Source organism: Mauremys reevesii, linkage group 4, assembly GCF_016161935.1.
Source record: "Mauremys reevesii isolate NIE-2019 linkage group 4, ASM1616193v1, whole genome shotgun sequence".
NCBI classification, from domain to species: Eukaryota; Metazoa; Chordata; order Testudines; family Geoemydidae; genus Mauremys; species Mauremys reevesii.
Window position 1 is genome coordinate 127,904,286 of NC_052626.1, and position 27,928 is coordinate 127,932,213.

Sequence of the window (27,928 nt, forward strand, 5' to 3'; positions counted from 1 at the left end):
AAGCCAAAAGGGGAGAGCCCAGGTTAATGCACATCAGCTGTATTTTTAATTGTATGCCTGTTAAAGCAGATCTAAAGCAGACCATGAACTCCCCAGTACCATGCTCCATCCATGAGCTGAGTTGCTGGCCCTGTCCTGCTGGAAGGGTCAAATGTTATTTTTTCATCACCTAGAAGGTGCATCAGACACAAACCCTGCCCCCAAGCTTACAACCTAGTAATCAGTGTGGCGTGGGCATGAAGGGGGCATTTGCTCTAGCTGCCTCTGAAGATTTACAAAGCCCAGCATTGAAATTAACAAGAGATGTTCCCCCTTGATCAGTACCAGCCCTGCTGGCTGGCTGAGACCTTATAGACCAAACCTCTGTACTCTGGTCTCTCAATGCCTTTGGTCTGGTAATAAAGATTTCCCTTTAAACTGTGTTTTAAATCTAAACATAACGTAGCCTGCACCAAATGAAAGCATTAAAGCACCCCATGCAGAGACACATTCCAGCTAAGCATCATTAACTGAGAGACAAAGTAATAACCTGATAGAAGACTTCCACAGGCTCCCTCAGACGTGAGCAGCAGCTGCTTTTTCTGGATTCTGGGCTTACACGCCTTGTGCGCCGCTGTGAGATCTACCACCCCCTTAACTGATGCAGCCTACTACAGCCACATCCTTCCCAGGCTCCCTCCAAAGCTTCCTTAACCTGCTTTCAAACAGAAACAACTGCGATGGTGGGGGATTATCCAGTCCTTTGCTTGCAAAGCATGCTGCTCAGATGACAGTGGCTGCTGATGCTGCAGGCATGATTGGTTAGATCTGTGTGGAGGGCATGGCTCAGCAACAAGCAAGAAACAAGCCAATGCACCTTACCGTGGCACCAACTTCCCCAGCTGGCAACTATCTATTAGCCATCACACCTTCAGCAACAGCACCCATAAAACAAGCAGCCAGGATATGAGAGAATTTTAGGATTAAGAAGGCTCCTAGTAAAGCCATAGGAAATGTACCCATTCTCTTTGCTCTTGCTTGGAATTTCAGTCCTGAACAAAATCTCAGCTCAAAACTTCATCAAAACATCTAAGCTCCACCTGATTTCACACAACTGCAGATGCTACACAATTCTGACACAAAACCTGAACCTGAGTTACAGGAGCATAAAGCATACCTGAGTGACTACTTGCCACTGAAAAGCAGCCACTGCCAGGGTGGAATAGGGCAGCTGTTTTAACAATTTGGAGCAGGAAGTGACCAATACTGTCTAAAACAAGGGGGAATTGAGGTAAACTGAATGAACACCCAAATTCAAGCTTGGCCAGTATAATGGAGCTAAAACCTTTAACCCTTTGGTGCGAAGACGGGATCACTGGCCAGTGACACAGCTGTAGTCCTATATCCTTTTTCTAGGCTACAACTAAAAAGCCCTACAGGAACAATAGGCAACGGCACACTACATTAACTGTGTCAAGGTGATGCCAGCCTTTTACCTTGCCTAAGGATAATCCCAAGTCACCATGGGAGACAGCTCACCGCTGCTATCGCCATGTTTTCTTTGAGCATGAAAAGCTCATAGGATGTTAGTGGCTCAGTTCGGGCCACTAGCTGCCCCACTGAAGCCACTATAGGATTTCTGAAGCTATCACATAGCTCTTATTAGAAGGCATATTGTTTTGGCTCCAGGAGATTGGAGTAAATATTACTAAGCAGGAGCTGATGTCTGTCCTTTTAAAATAAAGGAATTACCTGTATATCAGCAGTAGAGAGCTGCAGAGCAGGTACCTCCTCCCTCCGTCAGCATGGTGCTGTACATCCTGCTCACTAACTCTTGTCAAGTTAGAGAGACACTCCTGAGAATGTTACCATACTACCTGGAAAGCTCAATCTCTCTTTTTTGCATGTTTGGCAAACAGTGATTCTCCCCCTGAAACCCAAAAAGTGAATAAGGCATTTTGTTCCCTTGATGGTGCCTCAGTACATTCTGGAAACGAAGGTGAAGATTTATTAGTAACCTGCTGAACAGAGAAAGCAGAGTACAGATCCCAGGAAAGGGGATGGCTCAGGGACTTGGTAATAGAACATGAAGACTTCACCTGTGGGTTTCTACTCACCTTGTTCCAAAGTACAGGTTGGTAGGGATCAGGTTCTCAAAAACTAACTGTTGCTCAGTAGCCTGCAGAATTGTGCTAAGTCTAGTTTTAAGTAAACAGGTACCATTATAAAAGCCACTGAAAGTCTTGAGTAATTAACTCCATTGTTAGCAGTCTCAGCCAAGGTGAAAGAGTGAGTCCAAGTGACTTTTACCATCTGTACATGAGGTCTTCTCCAAAGTTCAAACAAACTGGCAAGCCAGCTGAGGGGAATCTTCTTTGACTAGCCTTTCTGGTCCTGTTCTCTGTGGATATACAGTGTAGGGCTACCTGCCATCTCTCTCTCTCGTACTGAGCTCATTAGAAAGGTAACGTTGTTTCAAATCATAAACAGACATGGATTTTCTGCATGCTTTTTCCTTGGAACAAAGCAGGTGACAGGCCAGTGAAATTGGAGAAGCAGTTTTGAATTCAAATATATCCAGTGATCCCTAGTAACCCAGAAACCTGCTAAAAAGCATTTAAAGAGCAATGTCACCCTGGGAGGATTTCAATGAAGCAGAAAATCTCTGCCAAGACTAGTCAGTGTGGTTTGAAACTCCACTAACAGCAAGCATTGATTTTACTGTATTTAAACCTTATTTCTTTATCCTTTTAGAAGGAAGTACAGTAAAACAGCTTTCCAAGCATTTTTCTTTCTTCTATAACATTTGAGGTACCTCCCCATTTCACACAGGCACACTGACAAGTTTGCCACTCCCACTGAGTTTTCACTGGGAAGGGAACATAACCTGCTATGTATATTTCCATTAGAGGGACAGTCAAATGCATGTCTTTTCCAAGATGTTAGTTGGAAGTAGTTTCAGACCCTTCGCAAATTTGAGATTTTACAATTACACACTTTTAGGAAGTTTCTGTCAATCTTACTGTGACTTAGACCCGCAAGAGGAAACTATACACATTGTCAAATATATGAAGTAAATCAACTGAAAAAGAGAAATATTTTCCCTTCTAATATCTTAAGAGTTTTGTCCTAAGTGTTATCGGAAGACAACAAAATTCAGGCAGATTTAATATTTCTCTTCATGGTGTCTCTATGAACCATACCATTAATTCAAACGTGCCTACTTCTCAGTACTCTCAAGATAAAGGCCAGTTATGGGTCTATCCATGCTAAGGCTTTGCTGAGCTATAAAATACTACTCCTCTTTGGAGTTTTTAAAAAAAAAAGGCATACACTCTTGGTTGGATTTTAAAACTGATTGGGTGGCGGGGGGGGGCAGGGTTTATAAAATTCTGTGAAAGACATCATATTCTAAGAAGGGCTTTAAAAAGGTTTAATCAAAGAAATCTTTTCATGTTGAAGGCTCCTGACTAACTGGTGAGAGCCTTCAGGATGGGAATCTGCTCAACGCATCTGGCTTTGCAGCTCATCTTTATGTGAAGCCTCCCTGCTGATCCCTGTCATTTAACTGTGGCTGCTCCTCATTTAACTTTAGGTACTCTCTGTGGCATAAGGGCTGCTCTAACACAGTGGTTCTCAACCTTTCCAGACTACTGTACCCCTTTCAGGAGGCTGATTTGTCTTGCGTACCCCCAAGTTTCACCTCACTTAAAAACGACTTGCTTACAAAGTCAGACAAAAATAGAAAAGTGTCACAGCAGACTAGTACAGAAAAATTGCTTACTCTGATTTTTACCATATAATTATAAAATAAATCGATTGGAATATAAATATTGTACTATACACTGAAATGTAAGTACATAGAGCAATATAAACAAGTCATTGTCTGTATGAAAGTTTAGATTGTATTGACTTGGCTAGTGCATTTCATGTAATCTGTCGTAACACTAAGCAAATAGCTAGAGGGGGGTATGTGCATCCCTGGGGTGAGAATCACTGCTCTAAAATGCTGAATCACAAGCAGCTCCAATAAAGGTTAAGTTATAAACAAGTACGCAGAAGGTGACTGACAATGCCAAGGTACAGCCTAATAGAATGAGACAGCTACTCAAAAGGATTGGGAGCAAGAGTCCTAACACGACTGAAAACTCTGTGGATGAGGAGAAACAGACACAGAGTGACTGGGTGCTCTGAAACATTTATTACTGCCAGTTTAGTAGAGACGCTGTGGTTTCCCCATGGTACTCTTGATGTACAACATGCACATTCTGACAGTTCTTCAGCAAGAACACCAGGAAGTCGATGGCCAAGTGAAAGTTGTAGACTAGCTCATCTTCAGTCATTTTTACATGGCCAACAGCCACTGCCAGACAAAGCACCTGGGGCAGGGAGAAGGACAATGTCATCATTCAGCTACACTGATACAGACTTTATAGTACAGTCAGTTTAAAGACAACCATACAATAGCTTAAGTAGATTCAGTCATCAAAATATGTACATAATTAGATTAAGGGGCTGGTTTAAATCTTTGGAATCCATCTGTAGGCTGCAATTGAGTCTTCCCATAAATCTTTTTTTAAAAGATAAAATGTTACACTACAGGGTTTACAATTCCCCAATTACAACAATTCCTCCACAGCCTGGAAATGCTTTATGGAATTCCAAAGTTTCCAGAGTTTGATACTTGAAGACTCCATTAAATGCACCATTTGTGAAATTTAGATCTGAACAGCTTTACATTCGACCAAGCTCAACCTAAGTTTTTCAGTTCCTTTATCAAAAAACCAGACATAACTTTGCCACTGGCTTCCACATGCTGTAACGAAACATGTATGCTAAAAAACTGGGTGCAATCTTTGCTGAAGATTAAACTAGTCAGCTAATTATACAGTACTTTTTATTAGAAGATCTCAAAGTACTTTAAAAAAGGTTGTAAGTATGATTATTCTTGTTTTGTAGATCAGAAACTTGAGGCAGAGGTTAAGTGACTTGCTCTACACCAAAAGATCAATGACAGACCAGGGAAGAGAACTGAAATTTATCAATACCCAGTCCAATACACTCTCCTCCCTACACTATGCAATAAAATTTTTAAAGATAAATCTCTCCTCCCCAACCAACAGGTTCCACAAAATCACTAATCCATGCTGCACAGAATATTTGTTTTACAATAATCTGTTTTGTTTATATTTTTCATATTAGAAAAATCATTAGGATATTATTTCTGCCTTTTTGCATCTCAGCCACCAAGCTTTGCTTTTCCTTCTGTAAACACTACACCCTGGGTACCAAATTTGCTCAAATCTATGATATATAGCCAGATTACAGATTGAAGAAAAGTTTAAAATAGAAACAATAGATCAAATGCTGCAGTGCCAGGAATTCAGTAGCTCAAGCTGTTTAGTGAAAGATTGATATGTTCAAAGACTACCACTTTTGCTCTTGGTTCATTCAAGTTGTTTTTAAATCAAGTGGCCAATTAAGCTTGATGGGGAATACTCAGTCAAGCAATATTTGCTGAGTCAGGTTTCAACCATCATGATGCCAGACATGAAGATTAAGCATTTGAATTAGGGCTGTGTTCATTTAAAACTCTGGTTCCATCCTCTATATTAACTTTCTTGAAAGTTAAACTTTTAAAGCAAATACAAGAAAACACTACTCGAAACTCACTGTTTCACCTGTAAGACTGTGAAGTTCATTTACACAGTATTAAGAATAAAGTTTCAGCTACTACATACATCAGTCTATATAATACAAACCTATTTTCCTAATTCCTGGCTATCTGAAGCTTGACCACTTGATCCTCCCTAACTGCAGGAGCCAATCATGCCAGGTGCTGCGCATGTCCTTAATTCCCACTGACTTCAGTGAACATCAAGAGCCCTCAGCATTTTCCAAGTTCAGGCCCCTTAACTTGCATCTGTAGTTTAAAACAAATTGTAAATTCCCTCCATCCTCAGGTTACATCTGAATGCTTTGTGTTCCCTAAACACACAAACTGAGATTGACAAGATATTTTCCACTAGCAGCCTCCTTAACAACACTGGAGGAAAACTGCAGTCCAGCCCTGACAGTGCAAATCCACGTATAATGGCAGGCAGCCAATAACTTCATTACATGCTGACTCCCATCACATGCTGTGTAACTGACTTCTGGGGTCTGGTGTTCTGCATTTATTGTTTACCTTTTTCATTTGATGATAGACTGGACTTCATTGACCTCGGCTACCATGTTTTCATTGTGAGCAAAGAGGGAGGGGAACTTGGCAGCTTTGTTCAGACCCTGACCCAAGATGAGAGGAATCTGATCAGGACTCTGATGGGAGGGACTCTGAAGCCAGAAAGGCACTGTACTTCTTAGCTATGGAAAAAAAAAAGAGATTAATGCATAGAACATTGCATTTCTGCCCACACCTATTTTAATACAGAGTTTGATTTACACCTCACTTAGAGAAACTTGCAAACTGTTGTGAGCACTTAATGGTTCTTAGCAACAAAGGCTCTTTGTATATTTACAGGTTTCAAAGTAGCAGCCGTGTTAGTCTGTATCCGCAAAAAGAACAGGAGTACTTATGGCACCTTAGAGACTAACAAATTTATTTGAGCATAAGCTTTCATGGGCTACAGCCCACTTCATTGGATGCATAGAATGGGACATATAGTGAGGAGATATATATACATACAGAGAACATGAAAAGGTGGGAGTTGCCCAACCATCTTAATTAATTAGCCTCTTAGAGTTGGTTGGGCAACTCTCACCTTTTCACGTTCTCTGTATGTATATATCTTCTTCAGACCTTGATGTCCACATGAGGGATATTTGACGGCTTTGGCCTCATCAGTGTCACTGGACCCCCAGCATGCAGAGTGAGAATTTAGGGCACAGGAAGGACGTGAGCCTGTCAGGAAGGGAAGATGACACCCCCACACTGTCCTTCTGCACTGTCAGCACCACACACCTTGAGGGAGCAGGCAGAGCTACAGCCCAGAAACCTTATAACAATCACCTGTGAATCTTTATCCACCTGCCTCTAATCTGGCTTCTCCAACTGGTCAGAGGGATCAGCACAGGAGCCTCACCACATCTCCGCTCACATTTTAAGACCCAGGATAGGGGTCTGTCCAGCCATACCACTTGGAGACGGGGGGTGTATGAACTACCCGGGCAATTCAGCACTGCACCCTCCTGCCATTGTATCAAGCAGTCAACGTGTTGCCAACCACATGTACATTCAAAGTGCCTGGAGGGAGAAGGTTGCAGGCCAAAGGCTGGGTGGAATCAGAGAGGTGCCAAGCCAGACTGTGCCAGAAATGTTTGTCCTTCTGTGGGTCATAGTTTTTTCAGGCTGATCAGCAGCTCCACAGTTTCCACAAACCTGAAGAACAGAACAAACAAAAGAAGCTTCAAGTAACTGCAGATTCACCCAAAGTTAGAATTTAAGAACCCAGTAAAACAAGATGAAAATCAATATGCATGGGAAAAGCTGTGATGATAGTTAGCAGAGCATGGATACTCTGCCACAAATCCTATTCTCTCTTCACCAGAGATTTCCAGTCATGGAGTTGGCATTTGGGGAAAGGCACTGTTGCCAGCACAGAGGGCCGAGGACAGCAACAGTGGGGGTTCGTTGCCCGGTGTGCGCCGCACTAATTAACACACCAGGGTGGAGAAGCAAAACCAGGTTTATTTGAGCCCAAATAAGGTGCAAGGGAGACATAGCAATCTCAAATCCTGCACACCGATACAAACAGCTCTCTCTCTTTATACATGATTTCAGCTAAGCATTTCCATTCCCCCCACACTCCTCCTCCTTACCCCCCTTCTTGCCCCTCCCGTCTATTCCCATGTACCAAATACACTTTGCAATAGCAATTACACTAAACAGGTAAAATCATACTTGGCAAAAACCACTTTAGCTCGTTAGTACCTCTTCTGTGAACAGTTATCTGTACTTTCCCACCGTGGGGGCTACGTTCTCATGCATATAACTTTAATTACAGCATCTGCTTTCCGCCTATCTTATTTAGTATTGGCTACATCTAGTGTCAAGCAGCCTTGCAGCTGCCAGTAGTCAGCACATAACACAAGAGGTTACAAAAGTTTAGTAAGGCTAACAAAAGCACTTTACATAAAGGTACTTTGGGTCACATAGGCCCAAAGCCATCCTCCCGAGTTACCTAGATTTATGCCTAGTGACACCAACAGCACTACCCACAAAACAGAGGAGAGTTCTTACTTGCGTGGTTTCACTTGAGTCCCTTGCAGGATCTACAGCACTGCATTGTACAGGGTGTCACAGGAAACTTACTGCTGGGGATTTGAAAGACAAAGAGCAGATCAGAAACTTGAAAGGATCAACTGAATTAATCACTCTGTACAGGATGCAACTGCAGGTACATTAGCACCTAAAACCACCTTTAATCCCACCAACCAGGGTAGCCGGTTAGCCTGCAGCATTCTGGGGGAATTAAACATTAAACATTAAAGAATACAACAGGGGCTAGTGCAGCAGTAATAAAAATGGAAGTGACAGCAACAATGTTGAATTGTAAATTAGATCCTTTGTTCTTTTATGTTCAATAATCTCAGGGCTCAGAGCACGGGGAATCCCTGTTTTTCAATACAGTAACAATTTCTCTTTTCAGCCCATTTCATTCCACAGCCCCAATGATGCTGAAGCCACAAAACCCAAATGAGAAAAGCAGCCACAGTGACAGTTTCTTCCTCAAAGAGTTTATACAATATAGCTGGGTTCACAAAAGAACTAGCTAAATTCATGGAGGGCAGGTCCAGCAATGGCTATTAGCCAAAACAGTCAGGGACACAACCCCATGTTCTGCATGTCGCTAAGCCTCTGTCAGGAGCTGGGACTAGAATCATAGGACTGGAAGGGACCTTGAGAGGTCACCTAGTCCAGTCCCCTGCACTCATGACAGGATTAGTTATCTAGACCATTCCTGACAGGTGTTCGTCTAACCTGCTCTTAAAAATCTCCAATGATGGAGATTCCGCAACCTCCCGAGGCAATTTATTCCAGTGCTTAACCACCCTGACAGTTAAGAAGTTTCTCCTAATATCAAACCTAAAGCATCCTTCCTGCAATTTAAGCCCATTGCTTCTTGTCCTATCCTCAGAGGTTAAGAACAATTTTTCTTCCTCCTCCTAACAACCTTTTATATACTTGAAAACTTATGACCCCTCTCAGTCATCTCTTTTCCAGACTAAACAAACCCAATTTTTTCACTCTTCCCTTACAGGTCATTTTTTCTAGACCTTTAATCATTTTTATTGCACTTCTCTGGACTGTCTCCAATTGGTCCACATCTTTTCTGAAATGTAGCACCCAGAACTGGACACAATACTCCACTTATCAGAGGGGTAGCCGTGTTAGTCTGGATCTGTAAAAGCAGCAAAGAATCCTGTGGCACCTTATAGACTAACAGACATTTTGCAGCATGAGCTTTCGTGGGTGAATACCCACTTCGTCAGCATAATACTCCACTTGAGGCCTAATCAGTGCAGAGTAGTGGGGAAGAATTACTTCTTGTGTCTTGCTTACAACACTCCTGCTAATACATCCCAGAAGGATGTTTGCTTTTCTTGCAACAGTGCTACGCTGTTGACTCATGTAGCTTGTGGTCCACTATGACCCCCAGATCCCTTTCTGCAGCACTCCACCCTAGGCAGTCAGTGCCCATTTTGTGTGTGTACAAGTGACTGTGCCTTCCTAAGTGGAGAACTTTGCATTTGCCCTTATTGAATTTCAGCCTATTGACATCAGACCATTTCTCCAGTTTCTCCAGATCATTTTGAATTTTTAATCCCATCTACCAAAGCGCTTGCACCCCCTTCCAGCTTGGTATCGTCCCCAAACGTTATACGCGCTGGCTACACCAGTCTCTACATCACTGAGGAAGGTGCTGAAGCCAAGCGGCCCCAGAACAGATCCCAGGGGAGGCCCGGCCCGGCCCTGCGCGTGGCCGGCTCAGCCCCCAACGGAGCCAATTCCCCGGGGGGCCGCGCCTAATGCAGGAGCCGGGCCCACCGGCAGGCGGCACCGAATCCAACCTTCAGCCCCCTCCCCCCCGTCGGGCCGCCCGCCTGAGGTAGCCGCGGGGGTGGGCTTTTACTACACGCTCCTAATAAATAGGGGCCTGCTCTCGCGAGGGTTGGGCGTTGCGCTCTCGCGAGAGTTGGGCGTTGGCGCCCATGGGACGCCATTTTGGTAGAGGCGGAGGGAAATGGAAAATGGCTTTGTATGGGCGCCATCTTGAGCGAGGCAGAGCGTGCACCGCACCCCCCCCCCCCGCAGATTGATGCGCAGGGCAGCCGCGCGCAGTGATTTCCTTCCCTACACGCTGCTGGATGTTCTGATAGCGGGAGAGCCGGGAGTCCACGTGCCAAGCGCTGGAGGGGGCTAGACCGGGGTGCTGAGAGCCATTGGACCAAACTAGCACCCCCTGGTTCCAGCGCCAGGCCAAGCTCAGCAGAAGCAGAGCAGTGCGTGTGCAGCCCTGCGGGGCGCTTTCATACCGGCTGAGGATTTAGCAAGTTGGGAAGCTGGCTTGATGCTTGGCTTTGAAGCCCAGGCTGCTTTGTCAGAGCCAGCAAAAAAAACATCTGTGGGCCAGGGTACACAGCCTGCTGGGATTTCCCAGAATGCTTGGGGTGTGGGGACCACCCTGCCTGCCCAAACTCACCCTGCACTGTGCATACCCAGAGCCTGGCATAGCATTGCCTTGTGGCAACGTCCTCGCTGAAGTCATGGTGCTAGAGGAGGACAGAGATGCTTATTAACTACCCTGAGATCTTTGATGGTAGAGATCCCATAGACCATAAAGCCAGAGCGGTGCTAAGTACATAGAGAGACGTCTCCCAGATGAGACATGACAAGCAAGACTTTACATCTCACTCTTAAGCACGTCCTTATTTCAACAAATGATTAAAATGCACTAACTAGAGGCACGTTGCCTTAGACAAAACAGCCTAACAACTCTCATAAAGACAAACAGTAGCAGCAGTGGGGGGAGATTGGTAGTTTTAAAGTTGAACCACAATAGTGTGATGAGTGTTACCGAGTGACTTGTGACAGGTAACCTGGTTCCCATCTGTCAGACACCGACAGCTTCTGTGAAGTCTGAAGACATGCAGCCTAAACATTAGGTGCCGTGTTCAATAATGGGATGTATTTCCAAGCTATCACTTTGTGTGCTAATACTAGAGGATTACGTGTTCATATATTCCTAAATCCCGATAATAGTGAGTTAAGGTGAATGGCAACACGTTGTAAACAAGTTTTAAATATGGGTTAATAGCCTACATTAATATAGGATTCTACATTTCCCCTACCAGCGGTTGTGATGGCACACCTACCTGAAACTGTTCTAGGATATTGCCAGCAGGGAATCCTGAAGCTGGGACTTTTCAAGGGAATATAAACAGAGTTTCAAATGTGTTTTGTTTTTTAACTAGCCACACTCTTTTCATGCTTGAGGTTTCAAACGGTCGGACTTAGAAGCACTGCAGTATAATTTAAAGGCCAAAACTATCTTATGTGCTCAGGAGTCACAAGCAAAGTGGTTCCTTACGCATGTATGATTTGACAAGTTACTCAGATGCAAAACTAGCTGCAACAAGGCACGTTAGACTAGAGGAACATCAGGACTGCCTAAAAACTTAGTAAAAGGATCAAATTCTCATCCATGACACTGCATGTGAGCGGTAAATGTTTTGCGCCTTCCTCAGCCTTGCCCCTCAACTCCAGTCCGTGGGGAACAGATGAGCAGCTTTGATCACTTAGCGCTAAAGGGTTTTACATTTATGACCCAGCAGGCATTTCCTTGGTCAGCTCTCTTCACTTTAAGTATAAACTAAATTTTGGGGCATTCCTGGGCTTAAAGGGATTAAGGAGGAAAGTCCTAGCAGTGGATTTCCCTAAATGCAATATGCACAACAGCTGATTAAATCAACATGGACAGTGCCACTGTCTCCCCCCGCCCCCAACCCAACAGGCTTGGTTTTAAAGCATAGAAAGGATATGAGTTCATGATCAGAACTCTCTTCCCTGAAAGCTAATTGCTAACCACCAACTCCACAGGGCCATCAGAAGGACACGATTATGTGACTTGTACAAGCTTAACTAATAAGATCCAGTTGTGATGAAGTGGCAATTTTCTGTAATATTTGTATGAATCCTATGTGAGCCTCAATTTCCATTATATGCTGCATTGTTATTCAGCAGGTGGAAAAGGCCCGTTTGCGCTCGAGGCTGGCTAAGAGATACAGGTATGAATGGCACCTGGCTTTCTGAGGCCAGGTCTACACTAGAAAATTAGATCGACATAACTACGTCTCTCAGGGTGTGAAAAATCCACTCATACCCCGAGCGGCATAGTTCAGCCAATCTCAGCCCCCACATAGGCAGCTCTAGGTGAGAAGCAGCTATGTTTTTAAGGCCATTGAAAGTGTTAAGATCAGCTTAGAATGCATTTTGCTTTTATTTCATTTGACCAAATCTGACTTGTGCTTTGATGCATAATAATTTAAAATCGATCTTTATAGTTAATAAATCTGTTTGTTTATTCTACCTGAAGCAGTGTGTTTGGTATGCAGAGTGTCAGAGGCTCCCCTTGGGATAATAAGCCTGGTACATATCAATGTCTTTGTTAAATCGATTAATTTATATAAGCTGCAGCATCCAGTGGGCATAACTGGACAGTGCAAGACGGAGGTTCCTAGAGTTGTGTCTGGGACCAGAGATATTGGCTAGTGTCATTCGCTTGCAAGTAGCTGGGAGCAGCTGACATGCCAGAGGCTGTGCATGAATGGCCCAGGGGTGGGGGGGGGCTCTCACAGCAGAGCAGGGTAAGGCTGGCTCCCAGAGTCAAGGATTAATGTGGCCTAGCAGATCACCGGGCCAGATAACACCAGAGGGGAATGTCACACCCACCTCTCAGCAGGGAAGCTGGGCAACATTCCCCAGCACCAGAACAAAAGAATTGGCTGCTGAACGGATTGGGGCTCTCACCTGGAGTCTGACCAAGGAGGTCGGACTGAGAGACGCATAGAGCTTGAACACGGGGCTCACTGCAGCAGGGCTGGGCGCTGGGCTAAGCAGAATGGGCGATGCTTTGACCGTCATGTCTCTATGCTAACCTAAGGCCTTCCTGTGCTGTGTCCCAGTTGACTAATAAACCCGACTTTTGACAATGCTGTCCGAGCATCACTGCAAATGCTTGCTGAGGTGCATTAATCTCTGAAGAGTGTACAAATCTCCATCAGGAGTCTCTCTCTCTGGTGGACTCGCCGAACAGAGCTTGTGGTGTGAAGCAGGCGTGCTGAAGGCCTAGAGGTCCAGTCTAAGGGGGTGGTGAAGAGAGATGGGTTACCCTGGAGGAAGAATGGGATCCTAGGAGAGTCAAGCACAGTGAAGGCCTCCTAGAGATTGTTCCAACGCTGGGGGCATAGCACCGATTTTGTGGACCCATGACACAAGTATATTTGCCTTGATGATCCACTTCAGGAGATGATGCCCTAGAACTTCAGCCACTATACAGATATCTGCAGCTGGGACAAGGAGAAAGAGGGACACCCTGACCCAAAGAGCCCCCAGGATTCTTAGCGTTGAAAATAAATCCACCCTGCTTCTGCCACCTGATGTTGCAGCGCCTCCATCGAGCTATGCAGCATGTGTGTGTGTGTGAACTCTCCTCAGCATTGGTAGCAGCTACATAAAACTAAAAACAGCTAAGGATGAAATGGGTTTGGAGCAAATGTATTAACAGCAGCAATGCCAAATTCTGGGAAGAGGCCATCTGTACAATGAGCCGTGTGTGAACTGCTGCTAGCGTTTAAACCAGTGGTCCCCAAACTTTTCAGTCATGGCCCCTTGCCTAACTCTGTCCATGCCCATCCCCTGGGAGCAGGGCCCTGGCTCCTTGGTGGGGAGGAAACATGGACAGGGGAGCTAAGAGGTAGCATTGCCAATTTTGGTTGGATGTATTCCTGGAGATTTAATCACATGACAATCTTTAATTAAGGATTAATCTTTAATTCCTGGAGAATCCAGGCCAATACTGGAGGGTTGGCAACCCTAGCAAGGGGGCCAGGTCTGGGCCGGGAACAGAGCTGCAGCTGGGGGCCAAGGCTGGAGGGGCAGGACTGGGGCAGGAGCTGGGAGTGGAACCAGGAGTAGAAGCCATGGCCAAGGCTGGGGCTGGGGTGAGGGCCAGGGTCAGAGCAGAGCTTGGGGGGGGGGGCAGAGCAGGGCTGGGTGCCACCCCCAACGTGGGCTACCTTAGACCCTGCCCCCCAATTTGGGGACTTCTGGTTTAAACACACTGTCTCTGCCTACATTAATTGCAGCATTAAAGGGACAGCATCAAGTCAAAATGGATCTGAAGTCTGTGCTTTGGGAGAAAAGGCTTAACGACACCTAAGACCCACAGGCCCGTTTCCTGTCCCGTCCTCTGTAGAGAGGGACTGAGCTGCTCCATGATTTTGCACTCCCATCGCTATTGCTAGGTGATGTGCATCAGACCATTGAGATCATACCACACTGAACTGTGACCAGGGTCTCAAGACTACATTTATTAACTCAACCCTGCCCCTGGCAGAACAGAGAGTCAGGCGATGGACAAAGTGACAGAGTCGGGCAGTGTTGGTGTAGCCATGTTGGGCCCAGGATATTAGAGACAAGACAGGTGAGGTAATAGCTTTTATTGGACCAACCTATCTGGCGAGTGAGACAAGCTTTTGAGCTACGCACAAGATTTCTTCAGGTCTTTTCCCCATCAATCACTGGGCAGCCAGCTGAGGCCGGCTAGCGTGGAAAGAGACGCTGACTAGAGCAGGAACAAGGGCAGCTTGTTAAAACTACTTGGAAGGGGAATGCTCCGAACCAGGTAGTGACACCGAGCAGAGACTGCTTCCCTTAGGAGCCTATATACCTGCCTTGGGATCACCTGGGTGGGTCCCCACCTGCGGAATGGCTGAACCCTGGTTGAATGGTAATTGTCTCTGCAGGCCGGCTCAGGGAGGACTCATCAGGCTTAGGTAGGCTCAGGCCCAGAGGTATAACACAGAGAGAACAGCATCAGGAATATGGGTGGGTTATGAAATTATCTGTTTTATTGTACTGCTTGACAAAGGAAAAAAGACAATACACCCAAGTAGAAAGAATACAAATGTATTTTCCTTCAGGTTTTAGACAGACACAATAGGTACAAATGCTTTTGTGAGCAATTAATAGCACTTGGGATGTTTAATGAACCCAAAGGGAGTGAGCACATGGGACAAGATGGAATCCTGAAGACACGCAGAAGCAAGGTGTCTCCTTTACTGAGATAACACAGGTTAAAGCCCTTTCCGGAGGGCAGTGGGGGAACAGACACTTCAGAACACCGGCCCCGAGCATTTAATTCCTCACTTTATAAACTGTACTTATGGGATAACTGCGACTTGCAGATGTTATTAAACACCCCGGAGATCACAAGCTTACCAAAACCATCTGCCTTCAAAACAGGGCTGCAAGTTTAATGAGAAGAGACTTTTAGTGCCACTTGCTTGTAGTCTGGCCTCATCAGATATTTTGGCACTTCCAAGGAGAATGTGGAGGCAGGAAGGAAAGTGAAAAGGCCGAGTCATCTTTGAACCTCAAGGAAGGTCCAGTTCACGTTCTGAGGGAGAGGAAGTTATTTAATCCAAACTAGTTTCACTAGGTCTAAAGAGAGGAGGTTCGCTCAACTCTGAGCTAGCTTAGCCAGGAAAACCCTCCACGTTGGGAGATCCAAAAATACAGAGTGAGCCCCCATGTCTGAAGGGTTTTTATGCAAGAAAACAGCCCAAGTGGGAATGCAGGGGTACCTGGGGCAGGTGGGGTATTAATAAGGAGAGTTATGCTGGGAGTTCTCCTAGAATTGTAGATCTTCCTCAGCTGTGGGATTTTCCATACACAGAATCTTTAGTTGAAGGGGCATCCAGGTTTGCCCGTTACAGTCACTCAACAGATGTCTCTGTTTCAGGTGTATTCTGCAGGCACCAGTCTGACGTTACTTGGCACAACCTGTTCTCCAAGCCTCCGTTACGCTGGCTCTAACTCTAGCTCTGGAAGCGGTCCTTGTCCTGTGCTCGTCACAGTCACTGGTGGCATGAAGGGCCAAGCACAGAGCCTTGGTGGCTGGAGTCTGAGAAGGCAGACATTTATACCATTCCGTTCCATTAGGATGGGCTACTTCACCTGGGAGGAAGAGAGAAAGAAGGACTCAGAAAATGCTGAGAGACAGGGAAACTTACACATGGAGTAATAGCTAAAGCAAGACGTCACTGCAGTTTCCACTCCCGCATATGTCAGCATCTCAGGGTATCTCCACCCATTTCCATCACACCGACACTAGGAATGCAAGAGCTCAGAACTGTCTTCCCACACGCCCTCCCGGGCAGCCTGTGGTGTTCCCGGCTGGGTCAGACGACCATGAAGCTCTCCCATTCCCGTGGAAGGTAGGGGACGGACTTGCTATTTCACCTGGGAGCCATTTGTTCCAGGGCAGCCTGCAGAGATTTCCGGAGAGCTGTGTGGTTGAGATCCAGAGCACCAGACAAATGTCTCCGATGGGCTGGAGTAATCTGTGAAGGAAGAGGGAAAAGAAGCTGTTTAGGCCTCTCTGGCTTTGATTCAAAGGAACGGTGGCTGGTAAGAATTAGTTTCTTTCTCATCAACAACCGAGTTCCACTGAGCTACGTGTTACCCTGTGTTAATAGCCTGAATTGGGAGCCCAACTGGAGACGCACTGGGCCTGATTTTCAGAGATGCTGAGCAACTGCAGCACCCACTGATTTCCACTGGAGCTGTGGGGGGTGTTGTTCTGCAGCACCTTCCGTCCAATACTCAATGCCTCTGAAAAATGAGGCCCTTGGTGTCTGACGCAGAGCTCCCCAAAATGGCAACACCCAAAAGCAGGGGCCACTTTTAAAAATATCCTTTCCGTGCCCCTCCAGCAGGCAGGAGCTCAGAAAGGTCTCAGCCAAAAGGCCCAGCCTGAATACACGGCATAGAACTCAATGCATCTGCTTGCTGGGGTTCCAGGCATTCTAGCAGTTCTAAACCTGGTGCTTAAACCACTGAGTCCATTGTCCAGAAGGGGTGACTGATTTTGGGCCTTGGGCCTGGTTTTCCAGAGGTGCTGAATTGTGGGTGCTCAGCTCCTTTGAAAAATCATGATTTAAGTGACTCTTCCCAAGTTCCAGGTGGATCAGAACAAGTTCCAGATGCACGGTGTACAGTCAGTTAAGGCAGGAAGTGAAGAAGAAAATCCCATCCAACTGAAAGGTATTTACACTGAGATCCCTTTCACCAACGAGATGGCGCAATGGACACCCTAAGCGGAGCTCATGTTTGTGCAATTTCCTCTTGGCCCTGTGCACATAAAAGCAAGACACCCCCTTCCCCACCTCCGGGACTCTCAGCTCTCAGTCTGGACTCACACTGCTGCTGTATATGGTCAGCACAGCCATCATCAGCTTGGTGTAATTCATTGACCTAGCAAACTCCTGGGCCAGCCGGCACAGTTTCAGGACCAGGAGGTTAAAGAGCTCAGGGGCCAGCTCCACCTGAAAGAGAGACGTGGACATGGAGCAAGGAGAATATAAGGAACAAGGGCCATCTCAGATACCAAGTGTCCTAGACTGGCTCACTGCAGGTTCTGGATGAATTGAACCAAAGAGCAGTCAGCACCCACCAACAGCAAGGGCACCCAAATACCCTGGGAAATTGCCAGGTGCCTGAAGGCATCATGGGAGGGACACAGACTGCAGCTGCCCTCATCTGTAATATGGAGGAACTGCCAATGAAGACTATTGGTCCCAGCATGCAATGCTCCATCTCAAGCTACACAGCCTAGACATGGTAGCATGGGCAGTGGATAATAACTGTGGTGGCTTGGGTCAAGGTGGAGTCCTGCTCTGGGGGGAGAGAGGACTCCAGGACATCAAGCCGGCACCTTTCGTCACTACTAAATTCACACACAGGTTTTTCAAAAGGGTCATTTAAATAAATCAGGAGAGAATGTGTTTGCTCACCTGCCTTCCCAGCAATGTCTGCACAACAGTGATGAGCTCCTCTGACCATGGCATCTCAAGGACCTGGCTGGAGAGGAGAATAAAGCCAGGGCTACACTAGAAACTCTGGCTGGTATAATAACGTTGGGTAGGGGTGTGAATAATGGTGACACGTTTATACCAGCGCAGACGGAGTTTTACCTCTTACTTTGTTAGAGGACCTGGTATAAGCTATGCCGATAAGGGAATTCTTTTGCCAGTAGAAGCTGTGTCTGCACTAGGGGCAGTTTGCTGGACTAGCTAGACCAGCAAACCCTTTCTAGTGTCTATGCCTGAGAAAGACATGGCTGAACTGCGAGCACTGTTTGGAACAGATCAGTGCTAACTGCCCGCCCCTGCTCGCACAGAATTCTCCAGGGTATACGGCCCTCATGCTGGCCCCACAGTTCCCATGTGTGCAATGGAGTGGATTGTGTGCATCCAGGACAGTACCTGGCCCTCAGTCTGGAGTGAGCGAGGACTGCCTGCCTGAACCAGTGGGCAGGATCATACCCTAGTCATTCCTGTGCGAGGGGACACAGAGTGGGTAGAAATTCCTCCCCTTCTATAAGCATTTACCTGAGTACCAGCCTCACATACTCTGGCTCCAGGCTGTCCTCTATCAGCTCGCACACTAGCTTTGTCCGCTCGGGGCCTGCAACGACAAGATGGCAGCGTTGGCCACAAGCAGTCACATCCCATCCCCTTCCGCCCGCCCCCACAGTCAGCTCCACCACCGCACACTGGGCATGTCCTCACAGCCCTGGCTCCTTGACCTGCTGCAGGGCAAAGGCCTTGTCTGCCATGCTGGAGAGAGTCTGGCTTCCCCCTGGCCACATGGATAGAATAACTGACACCAGTCCTGGTCAGAGAGAGTCTCACATCCAAAGAGTCCAGCTAGGGGCTGTTGTGTCTCACTCCAGACATGCCACTCAGGGCCTGGTGTCAGAGGGCACCGCTCCTCTCAGGTTGGAGTAGTGCCACCTTACACCAGGGCAGAGCTCATCCCTTGAACCGGTGTTCTGGGGCAGGGGCTCCTTCTCCCACTCAGTCTGGATCAGGAGTTCTCAGGCATTCGCACGCCCTGGGCCACCAACAACCACTCATAACCAGACTGCTTCGTTCACTCCGGAATACACAGTGCCTGTTGCATGGGCGATGTGAAAGGAGGTGCCAGTCAATGCTTGACAGGGCTTTCCCGGGCACTGAGGAGCCCTAACTCTTAGGTAACCTAGCAGGCTGGTTGCATCAGAGATGGCGAACAGGAGCAGATCTGTGGTCTCTGACCGTAAGAGACAATGACTGGTGACCCACAGATCAGGTAACGCAGCTCTCCGGTGTAGTGAGAGCAAGTTGTCTGCATGCCACATACATCCGGCCGCAGAGGGGCCCTTCTCCCTGTAGGACAAGCTGTGAACTCACCTGCCCCCGAGGCCTGCAGGACTGGAGTGAGCAAGGCACAGCAGACTGGGCGAGCATACTTGGAACAGAACGAGGTCAGCGCAGCCATGAGATGACGGGAGGCCGGCTGGGCCAGCGAGAGAACCTAGGATATGGAAGAAGATGCAGAACAAATACAGCTTAGCATGGAAATGCAGGCCCTGTCGCCTGGACCCTTTCCATCCCCGGGCCGGTCAGTGAAGCCCGGGTGTTTAAGGGGCCTACAGGGGGAATGTTACCAAGTCTAGCGCATACCATTTAGAAAGGGCACAGTCTCCCCTGCTGAAGGGGAAGGGAGATAAGAAGGAACCAGCACCCGTTCCGTGGTGTTTTGCTCTATTCTCTAAAGTCAGGGGATGTCTTGGGCACAGGGCACAGACTCTTGGGAATCATTAGGAAAGGGATAGATAAGGAGACAGTAAATATCATAATGCCACTATATAGAGCCATGGTTTGCCCACACTTTGAATACCCGTGTGCTGTTCTGGTGGCTGCTTCTCAAAAAAGATACACCTCTACCCTGATATAACGCTGTCCTCGAGAGCCCAAAAATCTTACTGCGTTATAGGTGAAACTGCGTTATATCGAACTTGCTGTGATCTGCTGGAGCACGCAGCCCCCCTCGCCCTCCCGGAGCACTGCTTTACTGCATTATATCTGAATTCATGTTACATCGGGTCACATTATATCGGGGTAGAAGTGTATATTAGAATTGGAAAAAGTACAGAGAAGGGAAACAAAAATTATTAGGGGAATGGAATAACTTCTGTATAAGGAGATATTAAAAAGACGGACCGTTCAGCTTGGAAAAGAGACAACTGAGGCAGACGATATGATACAGGGTTATAAAATCATGACTGGTGTGGAGAAGGTGACTAGGGAAGTGTTATTTACCCCTTCACAGAACACAAGAACTAGGGGTCACCCAATGAAATGAATAGGCAGCAGGTTTAAAACAAACAAAAGGAAGTATTTCTTCACACAGCGCAGAGTCAACCTGTGGAACTCGTTGCCAGGGGACATTGTAATGGCCAAAAGTACAACTGGGTTCAAAACAGAACTAGGCAAGTTCATGGAGGATAGATCCTTCGATGGCTATTAGCTAAGGTGGTCAGGGATACAACCCCATGCTCTGGGTGTCCTTAAGCCTCTGAGTGCCAGAAGCTGGGACTGGATGACAGGGGATGGATCACTCGCTAATTGCCCTGTTCTTTCCATTCACTCCAGCATCTGGCACCAGCCACTGTTGGAAGACATGATACTGGGCTAGATGGACCATTGGTCTGACCCAGTATGGCTGGGGTTTTTGTGATTCCTTTCACTGGCTTTCTGGCTCTTCCTGGAACATATTCATGCTCTTTGGTTCATGTCCAAGGCCGCATGTGACCTCGTCCCCATCTCCACTCACTTCCTCTTACTCCTTACGCTCCAACCCATCGTCCCGGCTTCTTGACTTCTTCAGCTCTCTCTGTCCCTTTCTCTCTCCTTCCCATTCTTCACCCAGAGCCTATCAGGTTGCTCCTGATGGTGCTGAGTTGGCAAAGTCTGACACATGTGCTTAGCTATAAGCATGTACATGCTTCTTTGCAGGAGTGGAGCCCATGTCTGCAAATCTTTACCCTCTTCTTATCCACCAAGGACGGTCTCACTGCCTCCTCCTTCAAATCCACCTCTGCTGCGAATCCTTCCTGTGCCCACGCTTGCCCTGGGCTCTGCACCGGTTCCAGCTCTTGGCTCTATCTCAGGCTATAAGCCCCTGGGGCAGGGCCCATAAGGTTTTAAAAGATTTAGCAAAGGGCTGTGTACATTTGCAGCATTCAATAATTGGTTTATAAAAATGGTTCCTACAGGATGGTTCTGTCAACAGCAGGAACACAACTCAGCACAGACCCCCAAGTTACAGCCGTCAACACCTTTGTAACTGTGGGCCTCGGTGGCTCAGGGGATTGGGGATGAGCGCTAGCACCGCTCACCAGAAAGTTGTTGGTTCCAGCCCAAGGCAGCAGTCGCAAAAAGGGGTTATCTGTAACCCCACAAGCAGTGAACTGGTGTCTTTTAGCGCAGTTCCTAGTAAGCAGGTGACAATGGTACAAAACCCATCAGCACTGGCCTTGGGAGCTGGCTCAAGGCTTAGAGAGGTCAAGGACTGACCAGGTTACAGAGCCTGAGCTCCTCTCCCACCCGTATGGACAGAACCAGTCGGGGAAAGTTTACCCTGTCACTGCACAGTGCTGCACCTGTTCTGTACAGGCAGGACTCCAGTCTCCAGGGATTCACCAGCATGAAACACAACATACAAGCCCTTCTCTCCCCAGAAGGTGTGTCTATCAATCAGGAGAATGGATCCTGGAGGACACTATCTCTGGGGGCCATCGGTACCTACCCGCTGGAGGAAGAGCTGCTCCGTCAGCACCGCGGCGTTAGTGTAGCTGAGCTTGGGCGTGAGAGCCAGCAGCCAGGTGCAGAAATGTACGAGGACATGTTCCGGACGCTCTGAGAGCTGGAGTAATGAGCACAGTCCCTCCAGCTGGAAGAGAGGCCATACAAGCATTACAGACGGCAGCAGGACATTTCCCAAGCACCCAAGAATGAGGAGAGGGATTAGAGGCTGGTTCCCTCGAGATGATTTTTATACGGGCTGCAATCGGCCCCCTCCCCGTGTTACCATTGCCAGCTCACCTGGCCAGGGGTGCATTCATTCAGGATCTGCAGTTCAGGAGGGACAGTCCCATCTGTTTGCTAAAGAGAAACAGGAGATCAAATGGGCCATTCAAATAACAGGTTCTATCCCCGTTCCCCCACCTGGTTTCAAAGGAAACCGTTCTCTGCCGCTTAACACAGAAGTTTGGACAGACCCAGGTTCAGAGCACAGCAAAGCCACAAGATGTCCAAGAAGTGCAGCATCCGCAGTGACATCAGCCCAGATGAACACTTAGAAAGGGAATCAATTCTCAGGTGTCAGGGGTTAATCAAGTAACTGCTGGAGGAGCAGGGGGAGTTGGATGGGTTCGTGGTTCTTAGGGGGGCAGTCAGGGGGCGGGACGTGGGAGGGGGCAGATAGGGGACAGGGGTCAGGCTGTTTGGGGAGGCACAGCCTTCCCTACCCAGCCCTCCATACAGTTTTGCAACCCCAATGTGGCCCTTGGGCCAAAACATTTGCCCACCCCCGATGTAGCAGCAGAACTGCCCTTTTCCCAGTACAGGTCACCCCCTCCACCTCTTCCTGCAAAGCCTGTCTTCTTGGATCAAATGCATTCCCTTTCTGGAGCCCCTGGTGCAAGCTGGTTTAGACCAAGTGCTCCTAGTGGCAAGGCAGATGCAAATACTTACATTTGACTCCATCTCTAGCAGCATCTTCAGTCTAGGCACGTGCATCTGGGGAAAACATTTTAAAAATAGTTAAAGCCTAGAAAGAACAAAAGCCCCAGGAGGGAGGCAAAATTCCCAAAGCCAGCCAGATAATTCCCCAGCCCATTTTACATCCCCTTTGATTTCTGGGATGGGACAAGGGAAGGCAGAGAATCAAATCTCAGTGCTCTGGGCCATTTCCTTCATTCTCCTGTTCTGAACTGTGGTGTTAAGTTGCTGCATGCTGTTAAAAGGCTGCTGTGCTTCACCCCAGAAGCAGCTGCATTTCGGTAGCAGGCAGCAGGACCCCTAAAAATGCCACAAGTAGTTTGCAATCAGTCAGCAGAGCCCTTTGGGATCTATGGGTGGGAGGAGGTATATCAATGGTAGCCATTATTAGCAGCCACCTCTGGAAAGAGAGACAGCTGCTGAAAAATGGCTGAGAAACTGGAGTCACAAGATAATTCCTTTCACACCTACACTGTTTATTCCCAAAGAGCAGGCCCTCGGCTCTAGGCCCCACTCCTGCCCGTGTCGCTCCACAAAGCCCAATTTTGGTAGACTTTACGGTACAGGACAAGTGTCAGCTGTTCAGTGCTGCTGTTCATTGGGCAGGGGATACAGCGTCACCAGGCGAGGCGCGGGGAGGAGAGAATGGGGAGCTCTATTGGCCATACTGCTTTGGATATTGGCAAGGCTGGGTTCTGCGTTCTGCACTTGCACTGAGATAACTCACTTAGAAGGAATTCAAACACTAGTTGGTACCTGCATAAAATCAGGGACTTTTGCTGCTGCGTCCCGCTGGGAACCCTGACTGGCCTCTCTTGTCTCCATGACGGTGTCCGGCTGGGCATTTTCATTGGCCCCCCTGGTTTGACTCTGAATGGACCCATGTCCAGATGCCTCTATACCAATCTCATCCTCCCTAGCACCAGCTCCTTTCACCAAGGCGCCTCCTGCCAGAGGTTCCAGGTCTAACTCCTCCTCTTCCAACCGGGACCTTTTCCTCTGCCTCTCCCCTTCGGGGTCCAGACTTTCCTCAGCTACTTGCTTGCGTTTCCTAAGCTGAGATGCAGAGTCGGTCACATCCCCAGCTGGCCGGAGTTCAGGGCCTGGATGCTCCTGGATGAACCAGCTCCGTTTCCTTTCCAAGTCCAGTTTGCTCTGAGTGCCACCCACAATCTTCTGGCACAGAGTTTTAAGCTGCTGCTGGCACGTGTCTGTCAGTGGAACCGGAGTCCAACAGCGCCTCTCTTCTCTCAGCCCCCTCTGAAGTAGATCCCGCAGGGCCTGCACCCAAAGGTCTGGGCTGGGATCTTTCCTGGTAGCCTGAAGCAGCTGGCTGAGGCAGTCCTTCGGCACGCTGCCCTGCACCATGTGTAGCAGGGAGAAGAGATTTCTCTGGCACAGCACAGGAAGTAGCAGCAGTATCGGTCTCCTGAGCAGGGGGCAGAAGGGCGGGGGGGGGAAGGAGGAATGAAAGAAATTTGCTTGTAGATCTGCTCCAGGGAAAGGGTCAGGTGCTGGGTGCTGCCTCCAGAAGTCCTAACTCACCGTCCGCTGGGGGGAAAAGGAGCAGGCAGAGGAGCAGAGATGGGCCGCCCGGGAGTCTGACAGGGTCAGATAGAGCGTTTATAGAAAAAAGGATCTGGTCTCGGGCCCCCTCTTGACCTGAAGGATCCCCGACGTTGTGACCACACGACGGCCCCGCTCTGGAACTGGGCACTTTCTGTCTGCCTCACCTTCCCCGCGTGACACAGGGAACCCCCCTGCCTCCCGCAGGCACTGCAGCAGTTAGTTATGCAGACACGTGTGTGCAAAGCATTATTAATACACAGACCAGCACGTTGCTTCTACTCCGCACTCAGGGCCAAGCCTGCCCTCTTTACTCAACCCACACTCCCAGTGAAGTACATGAGCAAGAGGTTTGGCACTCCAGGGCTGGTCCTGAACGATGCTGAGCTGCCTCATCTCCCACGGGCTTGAATGGGAATTAAGGGCAATCAGCATCGTGAAGGATCGGGTCCTTAAAGGGCCAAAGCAACTGCCGGACGGAGAAGTTATTGCGGGTTTTCTAAATAGACAACGTAAGCAACTCACAGGGTGAGGGTCCTCTCGGGCCCCCGCAGCACGGGCTCTTCAGCACACAAGGTCTCGGTGAAGATCTGCCAATGGAACGCCTGCCCCGGCGCGTCGCACGCCTGGATGCGCTGGAGGGCTCGGAAGGCAGCCAGCGCCCCGCACGGCCCGGACGTCAGCGTGTGGAGGAGGAGACGGGAAGGCTTGTCAAACCTCTGCAGCCAGGGAGCTGGGGGAGCTTCCATCTCATCGGCCCTGCAAAAGACACATCCAATGTTGATGGGGCACATTCCAAGGCCCCCCAGCGATGCAATAAAACCCCAAGAGCAGCCAGGAGGTGAGGGAAAATAGGATTTGCCATATATTGGCTCAGGCCATAAAAGGGGTGCATAGGAGACAATTAGTGCATCTAGTATGGTAACCAGCATCCAGATCAGACCACTGGGTTGTCTAGCCGAGTACCCCATCTCCTGCCATAGTGGATCCAATCATCTTGTCTCCTTCCATGTACCAGCTGAGATAGTAAGATACCCCAGGAGACAGATGAGGCCACCGGTCTGCCTAGTAAGATCTCCCATCTCCAAGAAAAGCTTCAGAGCAGGGTGAAAACATCCCACCACGGACTTAGCCTATTGCAGAACGCTGCCTGGGGAAGGGCAGGAATTCCTTCCTGACCTGCTGCAGTTGGCTTCTGGCCTGGAGCACTGATTGGATTAGCCTTCTCCTAGGTCCCCTAACTATCACTGGTCATAAAATCACGCAGCTCCTTTTAACACCATTATAAATGCTGGAGGCAAAGCAGGGTTTGAGGTGGAGGCTGACAACTCGCGACTCCCCATGTAATAACCTCATGACCCCCTCAGAGGTCCCGATCCCCAATTTGAGAACCCCTGATCTAATGCATAACAAAAATATTCCACCCGTGGGGCCACATTTGGGGCCAAGTGGTTTATTTGCTTTACAAATAAGAACCCAGAAATGCACCCACAGAATCTGCAGAGGCCTTGTTTGCAGGGTTTTAATAATACATAGAAACCAGGTCACTGAAATCCAAGTCCGCTCTGTTCCACCCACTAGACCACGCTGCTGTGGTGCGCACAGAGGACAGGAGGGAAAATGTGGCCCTAAGCAGGTTTTGTGCTGGGAATGGCTTCTGGGGGAGCTCCCAGGTCCCCAAGGAAGCCTCTAAAATCTCAGGACTCTTGGGCAGTGCAGGTGCCATAGCTGTGGATACCACAGAGCCCCTAGCCCCGGAGGCTAAACCCACAAATGAAACAGGGAGATGGGTGCTGTCCTGACAGCCCACGAACGAGACGTCAGCTCTCCAGCCGCACTGCCATCAAAATTCACCCAGCATAACTCCAAAGAGATCAGCGGGATGAGGCACGGCCCAGTATGCCTGGGAGAGATTAGTCACGATTTAAGACCATATAATGTCCATTTTTATCCCCACCCCCACGACTGCAACATGGAACTGGGGGGAGACACAGGGGACCCCAGGCTTTGTCTAGACTAGGATTTCAAAGGTGTGGGCTAATGTGTTAGCAGCTAAGAATTGCCATCTCAACCTGGATTATGCATGCTAAAGGCACAGTCCCTATTCGCCAGCACCTTCCAAATCCCAGCCCGGACTGTGCCCAAGAGGGAAATCTCAGGCCAAAACATTCAATCCGGAGAGTCTGCAGGTCTAAATCCATAGCTAGGCTCCACCACAGAAGAGGCCTGATTCTGTAAGGCAGCGGTTCTCAACCAGGGGTACGTGTACCCCTGGGGTACACACAGGTCTTCCAGGGGGTACATCAACACATCTAGATATTTGCCTAGTTTTACAACAGGCTACATGAAAAGCACTAGCAAAGTCAGTACAGACTAACATTTCAGACAGACAATGACTTGTTTATACTCCTCTGTATACTACACACTGAAATGTAAGTACAAGATTTATATTCTGATCAATTTATTTTATAATTATATGGTAAACATGCAGAAATCAGCCATTTCTCAGAACTAGCGGCTGTGCCACTCTTGTATTTTTATGTCTGATTTTGTAAGCAAGTCATTTTTAAGTGAGGTGAAACTGGGGGTGCACAAGGCAAATCAGCCTCCTGGAAGGGGGACAGGAGCCTGGAAAGGTTGAGCCCCACTGCTGCTCTAAGGTGCTAAGTACCTGCGGCTCCTATTAGCCTCCATCATAGCGCTGACCATCAGGCCACTGACTCCGGATTTAGCAGCCTGCTGTGTGAATCCTTCGGCTTCCCTGCTCAGCACACCAGGGAGGCCCCAGAGAGAAGCTGCAGCCAGCTGGGGGGTAGCTGCCAGGGGGTTGATTTCCCCCCTACCGGGGCCTTGGAAGCAAAGTCAGCTTCAGCATCCGCTCTGCACAGCATCCATCTCTGTTAGGGCCCAGCTCCCACTGGGGCAGCATGTTCCACTTCCTGGTTCACAGGCCCTGTCTTTTCCTTCCACCCTTAAAGGAGCAGCGTCCCTCTGCCACACACCCCAAAACATCCCATGCCCCCAACACGCAGACCCCTGTCCCTGCTCCCCTGTCCGCCCACAATCACTCACCGTCATTTGCTGAAATGCCAGGGGAGGACACGAAACCTTTGCTTGCCGGCGTTACATCATTAGACCAGTGCTTTTAAGATCAAGGGATTTCAGGGGCAGGCAGGAAGGGGGCCGTACGGCCCACCCAGAATCAGAGCCCACAATCTCATCTTTCCTTCCCTCCCCCCAAATCTTGAGACCTTTTTGGCACTGCTATTGTGTTTGTTGGAGAGTCGCTTGATTTCTGAACGTCGCGTCTGCAACACACACGGACTTTGCCAGCTTGAATTCACCCAAATTTATAGTGAGGCCAGTCTGGCCCCAGCTGCCTCCTGATGGGACGGCGCTTCCAGCCTCTCCCCAACCCCCATATTATAATTCGTTCAGTACATGGCCCCCCTAACTCCACATCAGTCCCTCTCCCCAGGCAGCAATTATT

General features: G+C 48.3%; 2 protein-coding genes and 1 long non-coding RNA gene across 17 annotated transcripts in view; all 3 read right to left on the reverse strand.

The window, feature by feature from the left end:
• The window catches only part of LOC120404396 (inositol 1,4,5-triphosphate receptor associated 1-like), a 29,136-nt gene extending 26,850 nt beyond the window's left edge, over window positions 1-2,286 (reverse strand). For 4 of the 10 annotated variants that reach the window (XM_039536854.1, XM_039536853.1, XM_039536846.1 and 1 more), the window contains exon 1: window positions 530-853. The gene's annotated coding sequence lies outside the window, so the exon portion shown is untranslated. Of the gene's footprint in view, window positions 1-529; window positions 855-1,156; window positions 1,169-2,096 lie in introns of those variants that run through there. The other 6 variants (XM_039536859.1, XM_039536857.1, XM_039536858.1 and 3 more) reach the window with 3 other exon arrangements.
• Window positions 2,287-4,157: 1,871 nt separating this feature from the next.
• On the reverse strand, window positions 4,158-10,117 carry LOC120404566. Of its 4 annotated transcripts, none has more exons than XR_005598039.1 (6): window positions 10,051-10,117; window positions 8,219-8,292; window positions 6,989-7,357; window positions 6,167-6,342; window positions 5,742-5,902; window positions 4,158-4,358 (listed from the first exon to the last, which is right to left on the reverse strand). It is a non-coding gene; the product is annotated as an uncharacterized LOC120404566 (long non-coding RNA). The 4 variants fall into 4 exon arrangements; XR_005598038.1 differs by having other exon boundaries at window positions 8,219-8,289; window positions 9,814-10,116; XR_005598040.1 differs by having other exon boundaries at window positions 9,814-10,116.
• Window positions 10,118-15,153: 5,036 nt separating this feature from the next.
• On the reverse strand, window positions 15,154-27,745 carry LOC120405345 (Fanconi anemia group E protein-like). 3 transcript variants are annotated; one of them, XM_039538908.1, is made up of 12 exons: window positions 27,511-27,745; window positions 24,964-25,197; window positions 23,629-24,301; window positions 22,846-22,890; window positions 22,195-22,254; window positions 21,899-22,042; window positions 19,498-19,621; window positions 18,655-18,730; window positions 18,058-18,124; window positions 17,464-17,589; window positions 16,505-16,605; window positions 15,154-16,219 (listed from the first exon to the last, which is right to left on the reverse strand). In XM_039538908.1, the coding sequence occupies exons 2-12, from the start codon at window positions 25,185-25,187 to the stop codon at window positions 16,216-16,218; spliced, it is 1,644 nt and encodes a 547-aa protein (XP_039394842.1). In that variant the 5' UTR covers window positions 25,188-25,197; window positions 27,511-27,745; the 3' UTR covers window positions 15,154-16,215. The 3 variants fall into 3 exon arrangements, with proteins under 3 accessions (XP_039394842.1, XP_039394840.1, XP_039394841.1); XM_039538906.1 differs by lacking the exon at window positions 27,511-27,745 and adding an exon at window positions 27,110-27,371; XM_039538907.1 differs by lacking the exons at window positions 15,154-16,219; window positions 27,511-27,745 and adding an exon at window positions 27,110-27,371 and having other exon boundaries at window positions 16,501-16,605.
• Between the last annotated feature and the right edge of the window lie 183 nt (window positions 27,746-27,928).

What these genes read in the sequence shown, in the direction of transcription:
- LOC120405345 (XM_039538906.1), bottom strand. Translation starts at nt 27,147, where the DNA reads ATGGTCAGCGCTATGATGGAGGCTAATAGGAGCCGCAG. An exon ending in CCCGAGAGGACCCTCACCCT is followed by an intron (nt 24,302 to 24,963) that starts GTGAGTTGCTTA and finishes CCCCCTGCTCAG; the next exon opens with GAGACCGATACTGCTGCTAC. An exon ending in TATGTGAGGCTGGTACTCAG is followed by an intron (nt 18,125 to 18,654) that starts GTAAATGCTTAT and finishes TCTCCTCTCCAG; the next exon opens with CCAGGTCCTTGAGATGCCAT.